This window comes from Phacochoerus africanus, chromosome 2 (genome assembly GCF_016906955.1).
Source record: "Phacochoerus africanus isolate WHEZ1 chromosome 2, ROS_Pafr_v1, whole genome shotgun sequence".
NCBI lineage: Eukaryota > Metazoa > Chordata > Mammalia > Artiodactyla > Suidae > Phacochoerus > Phacochoerus africanus.
The window spans coordinates 271,559,263-271,578,390 of record NC_062545.1 but is presented as its reverse complement, the minus strand read 5'-3'; the positions used below and the strand labels follow the sequence as shown (position 1 = coordinate 271,578,390).

Below are 19,128 nucleotides of genomic sequence, written 5' to 3'. Positions count from 1 at the left end.
ACTTCCCTTAGTGGCCCCATTATGGGGAATACTCCTTTCTGGCCAATGTCCTTTTGCAACAGTCTTTTAAGCAGAGATTACTATGACAAGACATTGCCAAAATACCAGGCCTTTTAAGTAGGTAGGAGCCAAGTCTCATAAACCAAGGTTTCTGGAATGCTTGTTAAACAAAGCACTTAAAAGTAAACCGCTGAATTAAAGGTAGGGCTCTAAAATGGTGTAATTGGACTTGGGGTGTCTCTGGCTAAACTGAGAGAGAGCACCTGAGACTTTCCACATGCAACATGTAAAACAGTGACTTTATTAAAGGTGCTTTTTGCATGTGGCTCCATGCTAAGTCTTAAAAGTCAGATGTCCCCAGATTCTTTCAAATTACTTGTCAGGTCCCGATTATGTTCCCAGTTACTCTCCAGCATGGAGCCTCTGATGTCTAATGAAAGCTGAGCTACACCTGAAGGCCTTCCCACACTCACTACATTCATAAGGTTTCACACCAGTGTGAATTCTCTGATGCTGACTAAGGGATGAGCTCTGGTTAAATGCCTTTCCACACTCATTGCACTCATAGGGTTTTTCTCCTGTGTGAATTATATGATGTCGAATAAGGGCTGAACTCTCACTGAAGAATTTCCCACATTCATTACATTTATAAGGCTTCTCCCCAGTGTGGGTCTTTTGGTGGATTATAAGGTTTGTACTTTGGCTAAAGGCCTTCCCACACTCGCTGCACTTGTAGGGTTTCTCTCCAGTGTGAGTCCTCTGATGGTTTGTGAGGTTTGCGCTCTGGCTGAAGGCCTTCCCACATGCGCTGCATTTGTAGGGTTTCTCCCCTGTATGGATTCTCTGGTGCTGAATAAATGCTGCACAGTAGCTGAAAGCCTTCCCGCACTCGCTGCACTTGTAGGGTTTCTCCCCTGTGTGAGTCCTCTGGTGGTTTGTAAGGTTTGCACTGTGACGGAAGGCCTTCCCACAGTCACTGCATTCATAAGGCTTCTCTCCAGTGTGAATTCTCTGATGCTGAACAAGGGCTGAACAGTCACTGAAGGCTTTCTCACACTCACTACATTTGTAGGGCTTTTCTCCGGTGTGAGTTCGCTGGTGTTTTGTGAGGTTTGCATTCTGGCTGAAGGCTCTTCCACATTCGCTGCATTTATAAGGTTTCTCTCCTGTGTGAATCCTCTGATGCTGAATAAGAGATGAGCTCTGGCTGAAGGCCTTCCCGCATTCATTGCACTCGTATGGCTTCTCCCCAGTGTGGCTTTTCTGATGCTGAGAAAGGGAAGAACAGTAACTGAAGGCTTTGCCACATTCATTACACGTGTACGGCTTTGCTCTGTGAGATGTAATTATATCTGAATTCTTCCTGAAGCTCTCTGTGTGTGTTTCACATTTACGGGGTCTCACTTCTGTAGGAACTCTCTGCTGTGGCGAAAGCACTGGTCGCAGACTGAAGCCCTTCCCCAGTTCACTGCTCCTGTGATCTGACTCCCCAGAGTCTACACTTGGGTCTTGGAATGAGTCTTCAGAAATGTCTTGCTCAGGTGGTGATTCAGATACAATCTTCCAGTCTGAAAAAAATTTCGAAAAGCAATTTAAAGAATTCCTTTTTAAAAGAAAAAGGAAGAAAAGGCACTGAAATACAAATGGCTGAGGGAGTCTGGCTGAGCTCTAAGGTTCGAGGTGTCACCCCTTCACCCAGAGCGCTTCCATTCTAACCTGAAATGACCAGACAGCTTTTCAGAGATAAGCATCCTCTGCTCCCTTTCCTAAACAGCAAAGGGATGAGGTGGAGCCTGCACCTCTGCCTCAGGTGCACTTGCCTTTCTTATTTCTGACACTTCTCTCCTGCACTTTTGCTAAGTACTGGGTTGTTTCAAGCTGCTTTCTTAGTCTCGCAATTCTTGGTGTGGTTTTAGGCAACCTGCTCACTGGGTTTGAAATAATTCACTTTAAAAAGCTGAAGACTGATGCCAGCAGGATGAATGTTTTCACCTATCAAATCAGCAAGATTTCAAAAAATTCAAGAGTGCTGGTAAGGGTGCAGCATTTGGGATATCTCACACACTGACATGGCTACATCACCAGGGACGAGCTTCTGCAGAGCAACCTGGCTGTACAGATCAAGAGTCTTTAAAATGTTGACATCAGAATTCCACTTGTAAGAATCTATCCCAAGGAACCAATGAGAAATGACACGGAGCTGTGTTGACCAGGGTACTCATCACAGCATCATTTGTCAAATGAAAAGCGAACACCTAAACGTTTAATAGCAAGAAATGACTATACTATCGCCAACCAAGGGACACTACCCAGCAGTTATAAAGCATATCTGAAGTCTGTACACTCTAATTCTTCTTGTAGAAAGGCATTTATCAAAAACAAACAAAAAACAATGGAAAGATATACAGTGTGAAGGTAAACTATATTTTCATGGGCTTGTGAAGGATTAGGCAAGGGGTAATTTTTATGTTCTTCAATGCTTATCTGTATTTTTTTTTTTTTTTGCCACACCTGTGGCATATAGCTTTGGCAATGCCAGATCCTTAACCCATTGCACCACAGAGGGAACTGTGCTTATCTATATTTTTTCATGTTCTCCAAAGACAGTATTATTTTTACAATAAAAGTAATAAAATAAGTTATAAAAATCTTGTTTTCAGAGAATATGCAGTGATAAAAATAAACAGTATGCTGTTAGGTGAAAAAAAGAATATGTAAAAATTACAGTTATCTTAGAAAAAAGTATCTTGTTACATGAAAAAGACTCAAGGTGTACACACTGCTATATATAAAAGAGATAATCCACAAGGACTTACTGTATAGCACAGGGAACTCTACTTAATACTCTGTAATAAGACAGGTTATGGGAAAAGAATCTGAAAAAGAATGGATATATGTATAACTGAATCACTCTGCTGTACATCTGAAACTGACATAACTGTAAATCAGCGATACTCCAGAATAAAATAAAAATTAAAGAAAGACTGAAGGTTACCTCTGATGGGATGACAGGAGATCTCGGTTTTCTTTTTTATTCTTTTCTAAACTTTATTATTATTATTATTTTTTTGCTATTTCTTTGGGCTGCTCCCGAGGCACATGGAGATTCCCAGGCTAAGGGTCGAATCGGAGCTGTAGCCACTGGCCTACACCAGAGCCTCAGCAACGCGGGATCCGAGCCGCATCTGCAACCTACACCACAGCTCACGGCAACGCCGGATCGTTAACCCACTGAGCAGGGGCAGGGATCGAACCCGCAACCTTATGGTTCCTAGTCGGATTTGTTAACCACTGCGCCACGACGGGAACTCCCTTTTCTAAACTTTAAATGAACCTGTGGGAGTTCCCGTTATGGCGTGGTGGTTAACAAATCTGACTGGGAACCATGAGGTTGCGGGTTCGATCCCTGCCCTTTCTCAGTGGGTTAAGGATCTGGCATTGCCGTGAGCTGTGGTGTGGGTAGCAGACGCAGCTTGGATCCTGCGTTGCTGTGGCTCTGGCGTAGGCCAGTGGCTACAGCTCTAATTGGACCCCTAGCCTGGGAACCTCCATATGCCACGGGAGAGGCCCAAGAAAAGGCAAAAAGACAAAGATAAATATATAAATAAATAAATAATAAAAATAAATAAATAAATGAACCTGTGATATTTTTACTAGAAAAAAGTTATTAAAACATTGCTTTTATAATATGGATGACTGTGGGTGATACTTTTTAAAAGAGTTAATGATTCTTGCAGTTCCCGTCGTGGCGAAGTGGTTAACGAATCTGACTAGGAACCATGAGGTTTCGGTTCGATCCCTGCCCTTGCTCAGTGGGTTAACGATCCGGCGTTGCCATGAGCTGTGGTGTAGGTCGCAGACGTGGCTCGGATCCCGAGTTGCTGTGGCTCTGGCATTGTCCGGCGGCTACAGCTCCTATTCAACCCCTAGCCTGGGAACCTCCACATGCCGCTCAAAAAAAAAAAAAAAGTTAATGATTCTTTTTTTTTTTAATTTTAATTTTTTCATTTTTTTACCTTTTCTAGGGCCACTCCTGGCATATGGAGGTTCCCAGGCTAGGGGTCTAATCGGAGCTGTAGCCGCCGACCTATGCCAGAGCCACAGCAACGCTGGATCTGAGCCACACCTGCGATCTACACCACAGCTCATGGCAACACCGGATCCTTAACCCACTGAGCAAGGGCAGGGATCGAACCGAAACCTCACGGTTCCTAGTCGGATTTGTTAACCACTGAGCCAAGATGGGAACTCCCAGAGTTAATGATTCTTAAAATTCTTTGAGCTGCCATTCATAATAAGAGAAAGCCTAATGTGTAAATTAATGTCTAATATTTGGAAAATGTTAAAACTAAGTGAACCCTGTGGTCCCAGACACCTCTCTGTCTCCTTCACAGAGGCTTGCAGGTTAGGGAGTTTTCGGGAGGTCTATGGAGCTTCTTTTCACAAGCGTCAATTTTCCTGAAGAGATTCTTTCCATTCCTGCCTTACTTAGGGAAACAGCAGGTTAGTTTTAGGTGCCTTTTATTCTAATTTCTGTACAGAATCTTCACCCAGATTGCCTGGGTTCAAATCTTGGCTCTACCTCTTACTAGCCAGTGATTTTGGGCAAACTGCTATGCCTTGGATTTATTATTTGTGAACAGAGCTCTCTTTAAGAATTATTATGAGGACTAAAAGAGCTAAGACACAAAGGACCCAGAACAGTACCTGAGGAAAAGCACGTGTTACATGAGTGCTTGTTACTATCTTGGGCCTCTCCCTGTAAGTCATCTTAAATGGTTTCCAATAAGCAGGTTTCCCTCTGAGTTGCACGTGCATTTGAAGTCCGATCTACAGAGAGCACAGAAGTCCCTTTCAGGTTGAGGGTAGCTCTATGTCACTCAGTATTTGGTCTTACATGGCCTTGACAGCTCTCAAAAACTGCCCCTCTCCAAGTAAAAGATGGAAAGAAGAAAAATGACAACAAAAGCAGCAGTGGGAGAAAGGAGCAATTAAGAAGATGTGACGCTCACGAGCCGTCCTGCCTCAGCTGACCTGTCCCCTGCGTGCTGGCTCCTGTATCAGATGGTCTAATAATAACCCAAACCGAATATACCCAGAACAGAACCGCTGATTTTCCCTTTCAGGCCAGTGTCTTTGGCAGTCTTCCCATTTACTCACTGGCTCAGGCCAGGGTCAGCCTAACCCTCTGTCCCTCACGCCCAGCCCACTAGTGTGTCCCCTTGGCTTTAACACCCAAGTGTGTCCTGAAGCCTCCTCCTTACCAGCCACCTTCAACTCACTGGAACTTCCTAACTGATCTCCCTGCTTCTAGTCTTGAGCCCTGAAAGTCTAGTCTCTGCACATGTTATCTTTCCAAACACAGATCGAATACTGTCCCTCTCTTTGCTCAAAACCCTCAATGGCTTCCTATTCTTCCATCTGAATAAAATCTGAATGCTTCCCCACAGCCTCTTAACCTTAATGATCTGCTCCCTGCCTCCCACTCTCCCTCTTGTTTATTAGTCCTAGGACCTTGTGATCCTAACACAAGTCAAACTCATTCCCAACTCAAAGTCCAGATATTCCAGATATGTTCCTCCTCCAGATATTACACGGCTGGCTCATTCTCTTCCTTCAGATCTCAGCTCCAATGTCAACTCCTCAAAGTGGTCTTCTCTATTCATCTGATCTAGAACGGCCTCCACCCACATCCGTATTTCCATTTGCACAGTACTCATCATCCAGTATTATACTGGTTATTTTATTCATTCATGTTCCTCATCAGGACATAAGCAGGGACCACATCTTGTTCTCTGCTGCACCTCCAGTACCTAAAACCACACCAGGTGAGTATCAACCAGTGAGGCAAAGGTACCTTGGAGACCTGGTCTGTCACTGTGGAAAGGGTGGATGGAATAACAGTGGGTTGCAAAACCAGTCCATGAGGCACAGCAATGACCAGGATGCTCTGTGGGTCCTACAGCAGAGGTGCAACAACACAGGAGCGTGTTTTAGTTACTCTAATAGCCTGATTTAAAACTTTCCTCCAGGAGTTCCTGTCGTGGCTCAGTGGAAACAAGTCTGACTAGAAAAAACAAACAAACAAACAAACAAAACTTTCCTCCAACTAAAACTGTTTTTTCATATATATATTTGTCAAATAAGTAAGATAGATTTTGTTTCTGGTTGTTGCTGGTTTTTTTGTTTTTTTGTGTGGTTTTTTTTTTGGTCTTTTTAGGGCCACACGTGTTGCACATGGAGGTTTCCAGGCCAAGAGTCCAGTTGGAGCTGCAGCTGCTGGCTTGCACCACAGCCACAGCAATGTGGGATCCAAGCCGCGTTTGAGATCTACACCACAGCTCATGGCAACACCAGATCCTTAACCCATTGAGCGAGGCTGGGAAGCAAACCCGAGTCCTCATGGGTGCTAGTAGGGTTCGTTAACTGCTAAGCCAAGCCACGGCAGGAACTCCCATCAAATAAAAAAGACGGATTTTGTTATCCACATTTTTCAGCTATGGAAACAGATGACTACATAATTAGTGGTTTACTCTGAATCCGTGTAGTTAGAATGTAGCAAGTCAGGACCTGGATGTGTCTTTCATGGGTCCATATCCAAGGCTGCTTCCACACTAATATTCTACACTAATAGCTCAGAACACAATCCTGTGTGGTAACACCTTTTCCCAACTTCTGTTTCCAATAACATGGTGATGTGAATCTTTTTCAGTAACCTTTTTGGGGATTTTGAACCCCTCTGAAACTGTTATGAAACCTTTTCCAGAAATAGGCAGTTATTGCCACAAAACACCGCATTCAATTTCTCAAGTTCCACAGACACAGGGTCTCCAGATCCAGGCTAACAGGGCCTGCGTGACAAAGACGGTGTGCTGGGAAGGGGAGGGTTTGGAGAACAAAGCAGCAGGCCGAGTGAGGCTCCCTGTAAGGGGAAGGACTACAGCAAGTATGAGCAGGGCTTGGAGTTACAAGGGCCGAGGTGCCGTGGCAGGCTGCTTAGACAGAGGGTGAGGTGGGAAGAAGGGTTCAGACAACCATGCAGAGAGTAAGCCAGAGGCTTTGTTTTCATTGTTCTATAGTAGCAATAACCAGCCACTAAAGTTATAAAACATCAGGCTGCATTTTTAGAAAAACTTAAAATTTTGTCACATTAAAGTTGTGAAGTTCCTTTGTACCTCTGATGCTTTAAGTTTCAAAATATCACAAGGGGCTAGGACCACAGGCCCTGCCAGAGGTCACGCATCTGCAAGGGCTGAAATACCAAAGCGGGACTGAAGTGAGCAACCAGAGGGGAACAGAAGAGATAAACCCAGAAACGATGGTTTCCCTGGCTTTTGTTTTTGCTGAGTTTCTTAGTATCCGTCCTACAGAAAATGCAGGCATTGCCATGAAGAGGGAGAGAAGGGGTGGGGGTGGCGGGGGAGATGCAGAATCTGACAAAGGGGCAGTCAGAGAGGGGACAAGCAGTGGGTGTCACGCCTGGAGGTATGGGTAACGGGGGGCGCGGGGAGTGGGGGAAGCAACCTGAGATGCTCGGTGAGGTGAACTCAGAGCAGGGAATGTGCTCGGCCAGCAGCAATGATGCTCAGTCTCCTAAAGGCCAGCAATACCACCCGTGCTCCCAAACCCCCTCCGGCCTGGGGAGACCGAGTGTGGAAGGGAGGGCTTTGGAGTCCCACGGACCTTGCTTCAAAGCCCAGCCTCGCCACGTTCTAGCTGTGAGGCTCTGAACCAGTGAGTTAGCCTCTCTCAGCTTTATTTTCCTCATCTATAAAATGGGGACAATAACATCTACCTCACTGGTTGTTAAAAAAATCAAATGCACTAATGCATGTTTCAAAAGGGCTTTTGCCCTCGAGATCTGGCTGGCTCGGTGCCCCGTTACTTACCTGGGCAGGCAGCCCTTAGGCCTTCTCTCTCCAGCATCCAGGAGCTTTCCCTTTGTTCCAACTGGGCGTTCACGCCAGGTTCCGAGACTGGAAGTCCTATTTAAGGGGAAAAAATGGGCTTTAGAGATTTGTACTAAGTATAAATAGCCACCTGGAATTCAGGGGAGTGGAAACAGGTCATTCATTTCATTCATTCAACAAATATTTACTGAGCAATGACCTGGTGCTGGGCACTAGGGGACAAGGAGTACATAAAACAGACATGATGCCAAGGTCTTGGTAGAGCATTTCTGAAAGGAGCTAAACAGCCTCGGAAGTTCCCGTTGTGGCTGAGTGGTAATGAACCTCAAGTGGTAATTGAACCTGAGGACCCAGGTTCAATCCCTGGCCTCACTGCTCAGTGGGTTAAGAATCCGGCGTTGCCTGTGAGCTGTGGTGTAGGTCGAAGAGGTGGCTCGGATCTGGCATTGCTGTGGTTGTGGTGTAGGCTGGGAGCTGTATCTCTGATTTGCCCCCTAGGCTGGGAACCTCCATATGCTGCAGGTGCAGCCCTAAAAAAAAAAAAAAAAGGAAAAGGAAAAAAAACAAACCAGCTTCAATGAGGGGGTCAAGCCAGAGAGTTAAGCAAGCCCCCGAAGCCCGCAATTTAGGAAGATAAAAACTTACTGAATATGGAGGAACTGACTGGAAGGTCTCCCCACCCTTCCTGGGAAATAAGGAAATGGGGAGGTGCAGCCTCGGGGGGAACAAAGAGGAATAAACACTGTCCCCCTGGTGCATCAGAGCAACTGGGGATAACTCGACATTGGGAAGTGCCACAGGTTTTCAGAACTGCGCAGATACTGAATTTTCAATGGTTTCCTTACCCAGTAGGACCAAGTTTCTGGACTTTTCTGGTATCCCTTCCTTGAACCTGTCCCTCGGAGCAGGGACCAACTGCCTCCATCCCTCCTGGGTAAAAGCTACAGTCACACTGCTGAAAGGGGTGGATCCCTGAAACAACAAACATATTCCTTCTTGCCCAGTGGCCTTAGAATATAAGGGAGTGAGGAGACTGGGTGCTCTGGGTATGCTGGCGAGCAGGCCTGCAAAGGGTCTTTGAAAGGACTCAGGGTAGTTCCGAAAAAAGCATTTATGGATCACTTCCTATGTGCCTAACACTATCCTGGATATTGACACAAAAATAAATAAAAATACAATCTCTCTTGTCTTCACATGTTTCTAATTCTGATGGACTTTACATAGAAGTAGAAGGAAATATGTCCACTATGAGCAGCAATTGGGTAGAAACTAACTTGAAAATTAAATGAGATAATATATAAAAAACAAAATTAGAATGTGTGGGTTTATGCAACAAGGAGTCAGCTGCAAATTAGCAAAGAAATGGGAATGATGAATGTTTTGGGAATATTTAATAAATCTTCCCATGAACTCAGGTACCACACGGTACAGCAGGAAGAGCCAAGCCCGTATGCAGCCACCTGTAATAGTGTGTCGACGAGATGGGTGACAAGTGGACGTCCCGCTGTGGTACAGTGGGTTAAGAGTCCAAGGGCAGCAGCTCGGGTCGCTGCAGTTATGGGATTGATCCCTGACCCAGCACAGTGGGTTAAAGGATTCAATGTTGCCACAGCTGCAGTTCAATCCTCAGCCTGAGAACTTCCATATGCCCTGGGTGCAGCTATTTAAAAAGAGAGAGGGAGAGAGATGGACTGCTAGCTGCTAGGCTAACAGAGAGGAATCCTAGATGGAACAGCAGGGGTCGGGCCACACAGAGAAGGCAATCACCAAGCTGGCCTCGAAGGAGACGTCTCCTCAGATGGAGAAAGAGAAGGATATCAGAGGCAGGGGAGGCAGGCAGGGAGGTAAGAAAGCCTTTGTCTATTTTCGGCTTAGGAAACGAAACCTCCACTCACCTAGCTGGCCATGTCAGACCCCTGGGTGTTATCTCCCCACAAGTCAACTGCACATTCACTCAGTCTCCTCATTATCACTAGAATTCATGTATTTCTCTCCATGTCACTGCCACTGCCTTGTTTTAAGCCAGTATCCTTTCCTAAATTATAGCTACTCTCTCAACCTCTATTTTTTTTTTTTTTTGGCTGTGCCCACAGCATGTGGAGGTTTCCAGGCCAGGGATCAAACCTGGGCAACAGCAGCAACCCAGGCTGCTGCAGTGACAACACCAGATCCTTAACCCAATGTGCCACATGGGAACTCCTCCTTCTAACTTTACCTGTCCTTGCAATCCATCCTTCAACACTGAGAAATGCATTAACTAGGACAAAGAGGGTTTTTTCAAAAATGAAATATTTAAAACATTTGGGTCATTTTACAGTCATCAAGAGAGTAAAATCCACCATGAAGATATGTCAGGAGCCAAATAACAAATATATAATTCATAAAGAAAAAAACTGTAGGAAACACAAGGGGAAATTTTAAACATTATAGCTATGAGAGATGTTAACTCAGCTGTTGACAGAGTTAATAACAAAAATAAACAAATATAAAGGTATCGAAAAAATGGGTAATTTAATAATGTTGAGCCATAAAACCTATATCCTGCAATCACACTATACTTGGATGTTTTGTGTTGAGAAGAGACCCAAAGTTTGTCTCCATGGAGCACAGCCCAGCTGAATATACAGGTAAGAAACCAAAGTCACAATTTTGGCATATCTAAAAAAATAAAGACCCACAGCCAAAAACTTTCAACATATATGAAGAAAAAAAATCTCAACTAAAGAGATTTAAGAAAATACATTTTAAAATAAATCTAAGGAAAGAAGAAGCAAAAAGCTAATAAAGAAAATTTTGTTTGCAAATATCTTCTCCCATTCTGTAGGTTATCTCATATTACTTATGGTTTCCTTTGCTGTGCAAAAGCTTTTAAGTTTAATTAGGTCCCATTTGTTTATTTTTACTTCCATTTCCCTAGGAGATGGATCCAGAGATACTGCTGTGATTCATGTGAAAGCATATTTCACCTATGTTTTCCTCTAGAAGTTTTATAGTATCTGGACTTACATTTAAGTCTTTAATCCATTTGGGTTTATTTTTCTATACGGTACTAGAGAATGTTCTCATTTCATTCTTTTACACGTAGTTGTAAAAGAACTAGTTTTCCCAACCCTACTTACTGAAGGGAGTATCTTTTCTCCATTGTATATTCTTGTCTCCTTTTTTGTAGATTAACTGACCATAGTTGTGTGAGTCTATTTCTGGGCTTTCTATATGTTCCATTGATTGATATGCCTGTTTCTGTGCCAGTACCACACTGTTTTGATTACTGCAGCTTTGTAGCATAGTCTGAAGACAGAGAGCCTGATTCCTCCAGCTCTGTTTTTCTTTCTCAAGATTGCTTTGGCTAATCAGCATCTTTTACATTTCCACACAAATTTAAAAAATTGGGGGAGTTCCAGGTATGGCTCAGTGGTAATGAACCTGACTAGTATCCATGAGGATGCAGGTTGGATCCCTGGCCTTGCTCAGTGGGTTAAGGATCCAGTATTGACATAAGCAGTGGTGTAGGTCACAGATGCAGCTTGGATCTGGCATCGCTGTGGCTGTGACATAGACTGGCAGCTGCAGCTCCAATTCACCCCCTAGCCTGGGAACTTCCACATGCTGTGTGTGTGGCCCTAAAAAGCAAAAAAAATAAAAATAAAAATAAAAATTAAAAAATAAAAAAAAAGAAAGAAAAGAAAAATGTAACTTAGAGTTCCCATTGTGGCTCAGCAGTATTGAATCTGACTGGTATCCATGAGGATGCAGATTTGATCCCTGGCCTCACTCAGTGGGTTAGGTATCCAGCATTGCCATGAGCTATGGTGTAGGTCAAAGATGCGGCTGGGATCTGGCATTGCTGTGGCTCTGGCCTAGGCCGGTGGCTACAGCTCCAATTGGACCCCTAGCCTGGGAACTTCCATATGCTGCAGGTGAGGCCCTAAAAAAGAAAAAAAAAAAAAAGAATGTAACTGATGAGGAAATCCAAGAGCAGACTTTTTAAAAATAAAAATAGACCAACACATAGTCTAGTTAAGAAAAAGAAAGGGATAAGACAATTCTTGCCCTCATGGAAAGAGTATGCAATGGAATTTATTAGAAATAATTCTGTGGAGTTTTTTGGGGTTTTTTTGTTTGTTTGTTTGTTTTTTAGGGCTGCACCCACAGCACATGGAACTTCCCATGCTATAGGTTGAATTGGAGCTGCAGCTGCACCCACAGCCACGTGGAATCAGAGATGAATCTGCTGGATTCTCAACCCACGGAACAAGGCCGGGGATCAAACCCACGTCCTCATGGATACTAGTTGGGTTCATTACCACTGAGCCATGACAGGAACTCCATGTAGAATATTCTTAATGAAATGTGAAAAACATTAAATTCTACTAAGTGGAAATAAAAGGGATACAAAGCAGGACAAACCCATTTTGGGAAAACAGAGAAAAAAAAGGTATGACTAAAAAAACCCCAAACGAAAAGAGAAAATAAGAAGGATATGACTAAAAGGACACAAATCAAAATGCTGAGCGTTATTTCTTTTTGTGATTAAGGGTGGATGGGGAGGAGCTGTTGTCTATTTTTTTCAGATTTTTTTTTTATATAAAAACATGAATTCCTTTAGTAATTAAAACCCCAAAATATCCCTAATATTAAAAAAAAAAAAAAAAGAGGCCGCCTCGTAGAGCAAATTCCAACTCACTTGGGGCCCAGCTGTGAGGAGACCAGCTGCCATTCCTTCCTCTTCCGTGCCTTCCTCCTGGGGAAGCATAGGGTCTGGAGAAGGTGGCTCTGGAGGAAGAGAAAGAAGCCAGTTAGGCATAAAAGTTTACAGCTCAGCAAGCCAGAAAGTCTCACATTCTCACCCTGAAGAGGTGTTCAGATGACATCACAGGTTCCAGGGTTCCCTGGGGCTCAATCTGCTGACCTGCAATGAGGCATAAGTTTTCCCATTCCCCTTCCTGCCTTGGAAGTTCCATCAATTCACTCAGACATTGGAGGGCATTACAGTGTAACAGACTGTGAAGTATTCCAGGTCCACCACTTAACAGCAGTTTGCAAATTACATAACCCAAGTCTCCTTTTTCTCATCTGTAAAATAAGGATAATAATCCCTTGTAAAGTCGCTGTAAAGATTTAAACGCAGACAGAGCAGGCAATACAATGCCTAGTGTGTAAATACACATCTTACAACTATTATCGGATTGCTTATTTCTTCGGAAAAAGTGGTTCTGCAAATTTAAGACATTTGCTTAATCAAAAGAAGAGGTAATGACTAAGTGGGATTCATCCCAGGATCACAAGATTGGTTCAACACACGAAAATCAATCTATATAACACATTATATTGATACAAAGGAGGAAAAAAAAGCCACAAGATCATCTCATTAAATACCAAGAAGGCCATTTTACAAACTCTGATACCTTTCATGATGGATAAAACCAGAAACAGAAGGGAACCTGCTCAACTTGATAAGAGGCATTTACAAAAAACCCAGAGTTAAAGATTGATGTTTTCCCCCTAAGATCAGGAACATGACAAGGATGTCTGCTCTTGCCACTTCTATTCAGTATACTGGGAGTTCTAGCCAGAGCAAATAGGAAAAAGCAAGTAAGCAAACAAACAAACAAAAGACATCCAGATTGGAAAGGAAGAATTTAAACAATCTCTATTTGTGAATGGCATGATTTTGTATATAGAAAATCCTAAGGAATGCACAGAAAAACAATAACAGCTAAACAAGTTCAGTAAGGTTCTAGGATACAGCATGAATATAAAATAATATGACAACTCAATTAAAAATGGACAAAGGAGGGAGTTTCCGTCGTGGCGCAGTGGTTAACGAATCCAACCAGGAACCATGAGGTTGCAGGTTCGATCCCTGGCCTTTCTCAGTGGGTTAGGGATCCGGCGTTGCCATGAGCTGTGGTGTAGGTCACAGACACGGCTCGGATCCTGTGTTGCTGTGGCTCTGGTGTAGGCTTGTGGCTACAGCTCCGATTAGACCTCTAGCCTGGGAACCTCCACATGCCACGGGAATGGCCCTAGAAAAGGCAAAAAAAACAAAAAAGATAAAGGATTGAATAAACAGGTCTCCAACTGTATTTCTATACACCAGCAATGAAAATTGAAAAGTGAAATTTTAAAAAATCCCATTTACAAATGGCATTAAAAGAATAAAACACTTAGGAATAAATTAAACAAACGAAGTGCAAGATATTACACTGAAAACTTCATGTAACCAAACATTGTTGAAAGAAATGACAGAAGACCTAAATAAATGGAAAGACATCCCATGTTCATGGATTGGAAGACAATCATCTTGGGATGGCAAAACTTTCCAAATTAATTTACAGAGTCAATGCAATCCCTACCACAACCACAGCTGGCTTTTTTTTTTTTTCTTTTTTTGGGGGGGTCTAATCAGAGCTATAGCTGCCAGCCTATGCCAGAGCCATAGCAATGCCAAATCCAAGCTGCGTCTGCGACCTACACTACAGCTCATGGCAATGCCAGATCCTTAACCCACTGAGCAAGGCTAGGGATTGAACCTGCGACCTCATGGTTCCTAGTCGGATTTGTTTCTGTTGCGCCATGACAGGAACTCCACAGCTGGCTTTTAAAACAAAAATTTATAAACTGATACTAATATTCATATGGAAATGCAAGGGACACAGAATAGACAAACAATCTGGAAAAAGAAAAACAAAAGCCAGGGGGCTCATATTTACAATATCAAAACTTTCTATAAAGCAACAGTTAGTAAAATAGTATGGTACTGCTCTAAGGATAGATAAATAAATCAATGGAGAAGAGAGTCCAGAAATAAATCCATATATTTATGGACAAATGATTTTCAAGAAGAGTGTCAAGAAATTAAATTTCTTTTCAAAAAAATAGAGATGGGCAACTGGATATCCGTATGCAAAACAATGAAGCTGGGGGAGTTCCCATCTTGGCTCAGCAGTTAATGAACGTGACTAGGATCCATGAAGATGTGGGTTCGATCCCTGGCCTAGCTCAGTGGGTTAAGGATCCGGCATTGCCATGAGCTGTGGTGTAGATCACAGATGAAGCTCACATCTGGCGTTGCTGTGGCTGTGGTGTAGGCGGGCTGCTGTAGCTCTGATTCAACCCTTAGTCTGGGAACTTCCACATGCCTCGGGTGCAGCCCTAATACCACCACCACCACAACAAAACAAAACCCAAAAGAAGGAAGCTGGACTCCTACCTTGCAATATATATAAAAACTCAAAGTGGATCAAAGACCTAAATGTAAAAGCTAAAGCTTCTAGAAGAAAATAAACATATAAATATTTAAGAACAATCAGTTCTTAGGCAATGTGTTTCTTAGACATGATACCAAAAGGACGAACAACAAAAGAAAAACTAAATTGGATTTCACCAAAATTAAAAACTTTGTGCTTCAGAGGACACTATTAAGGAAGTGAAAAGATCTGCAAATAATGTATCATCTAAGGGTCTAGTGTCCAGAATATATAAAGAGTTCTTTATATTAAAAACACACCAAAGAAAAATGAATAACCCAACTTAAAAATGGGCAATGGACTTGAATAGGTATTTCTCTAAGTAAGATGCAAACAGCCAATAAGTATATGAAAAGCAGCTCAACATCATTAGTCATTGGAGAAATGCCTACCAACCATTATGACATACTGCTTCAAACTAAGATGGCTAAAATAAGAAAGATGGAGAAAAACAAGTGTTGATTAGGATGCTGAGAAACTGAAGCCCTCATACATTGATTGCTACTGGGAATGTAAAACAGTGAAGCCACAGTAGAAAACAGTCTAGCAGTTCCTCAGAAAGTTAGTTACCAAAGTTTCCGGAGTAATACAGTAATTTCTCTCTTTGGCAAATACATTAGAGAAATGAAAACACGGCCACACAAAAACTTGTGCATGCATGTTCACAGCATTATCCATAATAGCTCAAATTGGAAACCACCTAAATGTCCATCAAGTGAGAAACCGATAAATAAAACATGGTGTATTCTATGTAATGGAATATTATTCAGCCAAAAAAAAGAAAAAAACCCACTTCATGTTACAATCTGGATGATCCTTGAAACATTATGCTTAATGAGAGAAGCCAGATACATATATTGTATGATCCTATTTTCATGAAATGTCCAGAAGAGGCAAATTCACAGGGACAGAAAGTAGATTAATGGTTGCCAGGGACAAGGGAGAAGGCAGAATGGGGAGTAGAAGTACCAGCTTCTTTTGGGGGTGATGAAAATGTTCTGGAATTAAATAGTGGTGATGGTTGCTTAACTTTGCAAATATACTAAAAGCCACTCAGAGTTCCTGCTGTTGTGTAGCGGGTTAAAGATCTGGCGTTGTCTCTATGGCAGCACAGGTTTGATTTCTGGCCTGGCAACTTCCATATGTCACTGGTATAGCCAAAAAGAAAAAAAAAGAAAAAGACCTGCAGAGTTGTATACATTTATTTATTTATTTATTTATTTATTGGTCTTTTTGCTATTTCTTGGGCCGCTCCCGCGGCATATGGAGATTCCCAGGCTAGGGGTCTAATCGGAGCTGTAGCCACCAGCCTATGCCAGAGCCACAGCAACACAGGATCCGAGCCGCGTCTGCAACCTACACCACGGCTCACGGCAACGCCGGATCGTTAACCCACTGAGCAAGGGCAGGGACCGAACCCGCAACCTCATGGTTCCTAGTCGGATTCATTAACCACTGCGCCACGACGGGAACTCCTATACTTTATTTTTTAATACCACACCCGGGGCACATGGAAGCTCCCAGGCCAGGGGTTGAATTGGAGCTGTAGCTGCTGACCTACACCACAGCCAGGCCAAATCTGAGCCTCACTGGTGACCTAGGCCACAGTTTGGGGCAACAGCAGATCCTTAATCCACTGAGCAAGGCCAGGGATTGAACCTGTATCCTCATGGACAGACACTGTGTCAGGTTCTTAACCCACTGAGCCACAATGGGAACTCCTGAATTGTATACTATAAAAGTGAACATTATGGATGTAAATTATATCTCAACTCAAAAAAATAGCAGAGGTAAAGCAGTCCTCAGAAATAGCTCAAAAAAAGTAAAGAGGTCCAAATACTGGTTTTAGTACAGACTTCATGTTACTGAGTTGTGTCTATCTGTACCTATCCACTGTGCTTATTTCCCTCTTTGGTAGTACGGGGAGACAGGTAACCACCCTGCTTGTGTTCCCAGGTCTCTCAGGAAAGACAGCGTGAAATACTGGATGTGAAATTGCACTTGAATGATAGAACAATTCAGGGACCCTTTGGTCTAGGGGAAGATGGCATTGCCTCAGTGGTTAAATTACATACACAACAGTTCTGTTCAGTAAAGCGTTCAAGGTGCTTTCAAAAATGTTATTTTATTTGATGCTTACAGTTCTTAGAGGTGAAGGAGGTAGTTAATGTTATTTTACCTTTTCCTCCATGAAGAAACACAGGTCAAGAGACCTAACTGATACCCTACAGCTTAAACAGGAATCCCAGCCTTCTGATTCTAAATACAGAGTATCCTCCACGGTTTCACAATCCAAATGGGTTGAACCCACCCTCAATATCAGGTGAAGCCAATAGGCTCCCATTCCGAGCATCCCTGGCTACTTCAAGAGGGCTGGAAATTCAGCAGCAATAGAGAGGCCCTGGGTACGTCCCATTGTCCTTCCTATAGTCTATTTCTCTCTACTTTGCGATGCCATGGGTCCATCAACAGATCGGAGTAAAGGACAGGATACTCAGAGATGATCCAAGGCTGAGCTCCTCAAACTTTTTCGACCCTGGAATTCTTTATTCAAAAAAGGATCGTCCCCAACCACCTGTGGAAAGGATAACTACCGAGTTCTGATCCGAGCCACGCAGCTGTGTTAGTGGGCAAGCTGGAAGCCACAAACCGCTCCACCACTCCTTCTCACCTCCTTCCTCCAGCATCTGGGTCCCACCTCGCGCCACCGCCTCCCAGCAGTTCTCTGAGCGTCAGCGTCGCTTCACTGCAGCCCCAACCCCGCTCTGGGCTCTTCTCTCAGGCTTCTCCCCTCACAGGCCAGGTCTGAGCCTGTGATGCTGAGCAAGGTCGGACCTTTCCAGCCGGGTCTCTCACTGTCGACTGGATCTCAAGCACATCACAGCATGAAAAAGCTGCCGCTGGATACGCGCGAGAGAGTGCCCCCGGCTTCAGTGAGCTCAGAAAACTGCGGTCGCGGGCCTGGCTCTCGCGCCAAAGGGGGCGCGCTTGAATAGCGCCACTTCCGGTCATGCGCATAGGCCTCCCTGCCCCCACCGGACTTCATTTCCCAGGAATCTCTGGGTTCCGTTTTTGGCCAAAACGTTTTTTTTTCCTCTCTCGGTTCCCGCACACCATCGTGCACCGTATTTCCCAGAGAGGCTTCCGCCCGTTCTTACTCCCAGACTCTATTTCCCATCATACTTTGGTCCACATGCCTTTCGGGTCCACTGAACCAATGGCCGGGGTCCTCTGAAACAACACGCGAGTTAGCCGCGAAGGATCCTGGGAGCGGTGCTTTTAGCGCAGGCGCAGACAGACGCTAGCGCTAATCGCCTGATTTTCCCTTAGTGATTTGTGGTCCGCGGAGCTGTGGCTCGCTGAGGTCCTCTCCCTTGTTCTTCAGCTCAGGGCTCAAGCCCAGCCACCTCCCCACCTCCACCTCTTGATTCCCCCCTGAGAGTTTAGGAGGAGTAAAGGAAGTGGGGGCCCCTTGGTGTGAAGCAGTCTTGGAATGCTCAAAGTATAAAAACCTATCAGCAGGAAGGAGCTGTCTTCAGTAATTTCAGGGGCAGAAACACACTTTAATAGTGTTCGATCAGAACTCTTGCGAGAGGAGACAACGAATATTCTGTCTTTGGAGGCTTCTTTCCTGCACCAGGGGATATTTTAGTGGACTTCCTCAGATCATTGATGAAATTTCCCCATAAGCCTGTTGACAATTCTTCACTACTCAAGAAATGTTCTGAAGACCGGTTTAGTTTTTTAGAGGCATTTTGACGTTAAGGAGATAAGAATGTGTTACCTGGGAAGCAGAAATGAGTTTGGGGGCCATAGGCCTCGTCATTTTGTACTGCCTCTGTCCTTTTCAGTTAGAGCTGGTAGTGTTTTTGCCAATATAATTGTAGGTTCGTGGGTAGGTCTTGTATGAATCTTAGGGGGATTCACCCCATTAGGCAGTCCGCACCCACAGATCTGTTTGGGATAAG

The 19,128-nt window shown here is 43.8% G+C and overlaps 1 protein-coding gene across 2 annotated transcripts; it reads right to left on the bottom strand.

Annotated features, from left to right (window-relative positions):
* Nucleotides 1-281: 281 nt before the first annotated feature.
* Nucleotides 282-18,211, bottom strand: ZNF79 (zinc finger protein 79). Of its 2 annotated transcripts, none has more exons than XM_047768460.1 (5): nt 17,832-18,211; nt 12,595-12,683; nt 8,756-8,882; nt 7,890-7,985; nt 282-1,568 (listed from the first exon to the last, which is right to left on the bottom strand). In XM_047768460.1, exons 1-5 carry the CDS (start codon nt 17,845-17,847, stop codon nt 403-405), a joined length of 1,494 nt encoding a protein of 497 aa, XP_047624416.1. In that variant the 5' UTR covers nt 17,848-18,211; the 3' UTR covers nt 282-402. The 2 variants fall into 2 exon arrangements, with proteins under 2 accessions (XP_047624416.1, XP_047624417.1); XM_047768461.1 differs by having other exon boundaries at nt 17,755-17,841.
* Between the last annotated feature and the right edge of the window lie 917 nt (nt 18,212-19,128).

What these genes read in the sequence shown, in the direction of transcription:
- ZNF79 (XM_047768460.1), bottom strand. An exon ending in TCCTCACAGCTGGGCCCCAA is followed by an intron (nt 8,883 to 12,594) that starts GTGAGTTGGAAT and finishes TTGTTGTTTCAG; the next exon opens with GGATCCACCCCTTTCAGCAG. An exon ending in CAGAAACTTGGTCCTACTGG is followed by an intron (nt 7,986 to 8,755) that starts GTAAGGAAACCA and finishes CCCCTTAAATAG; the next exon opens with GACTTCCAGTCTCGGAACCT.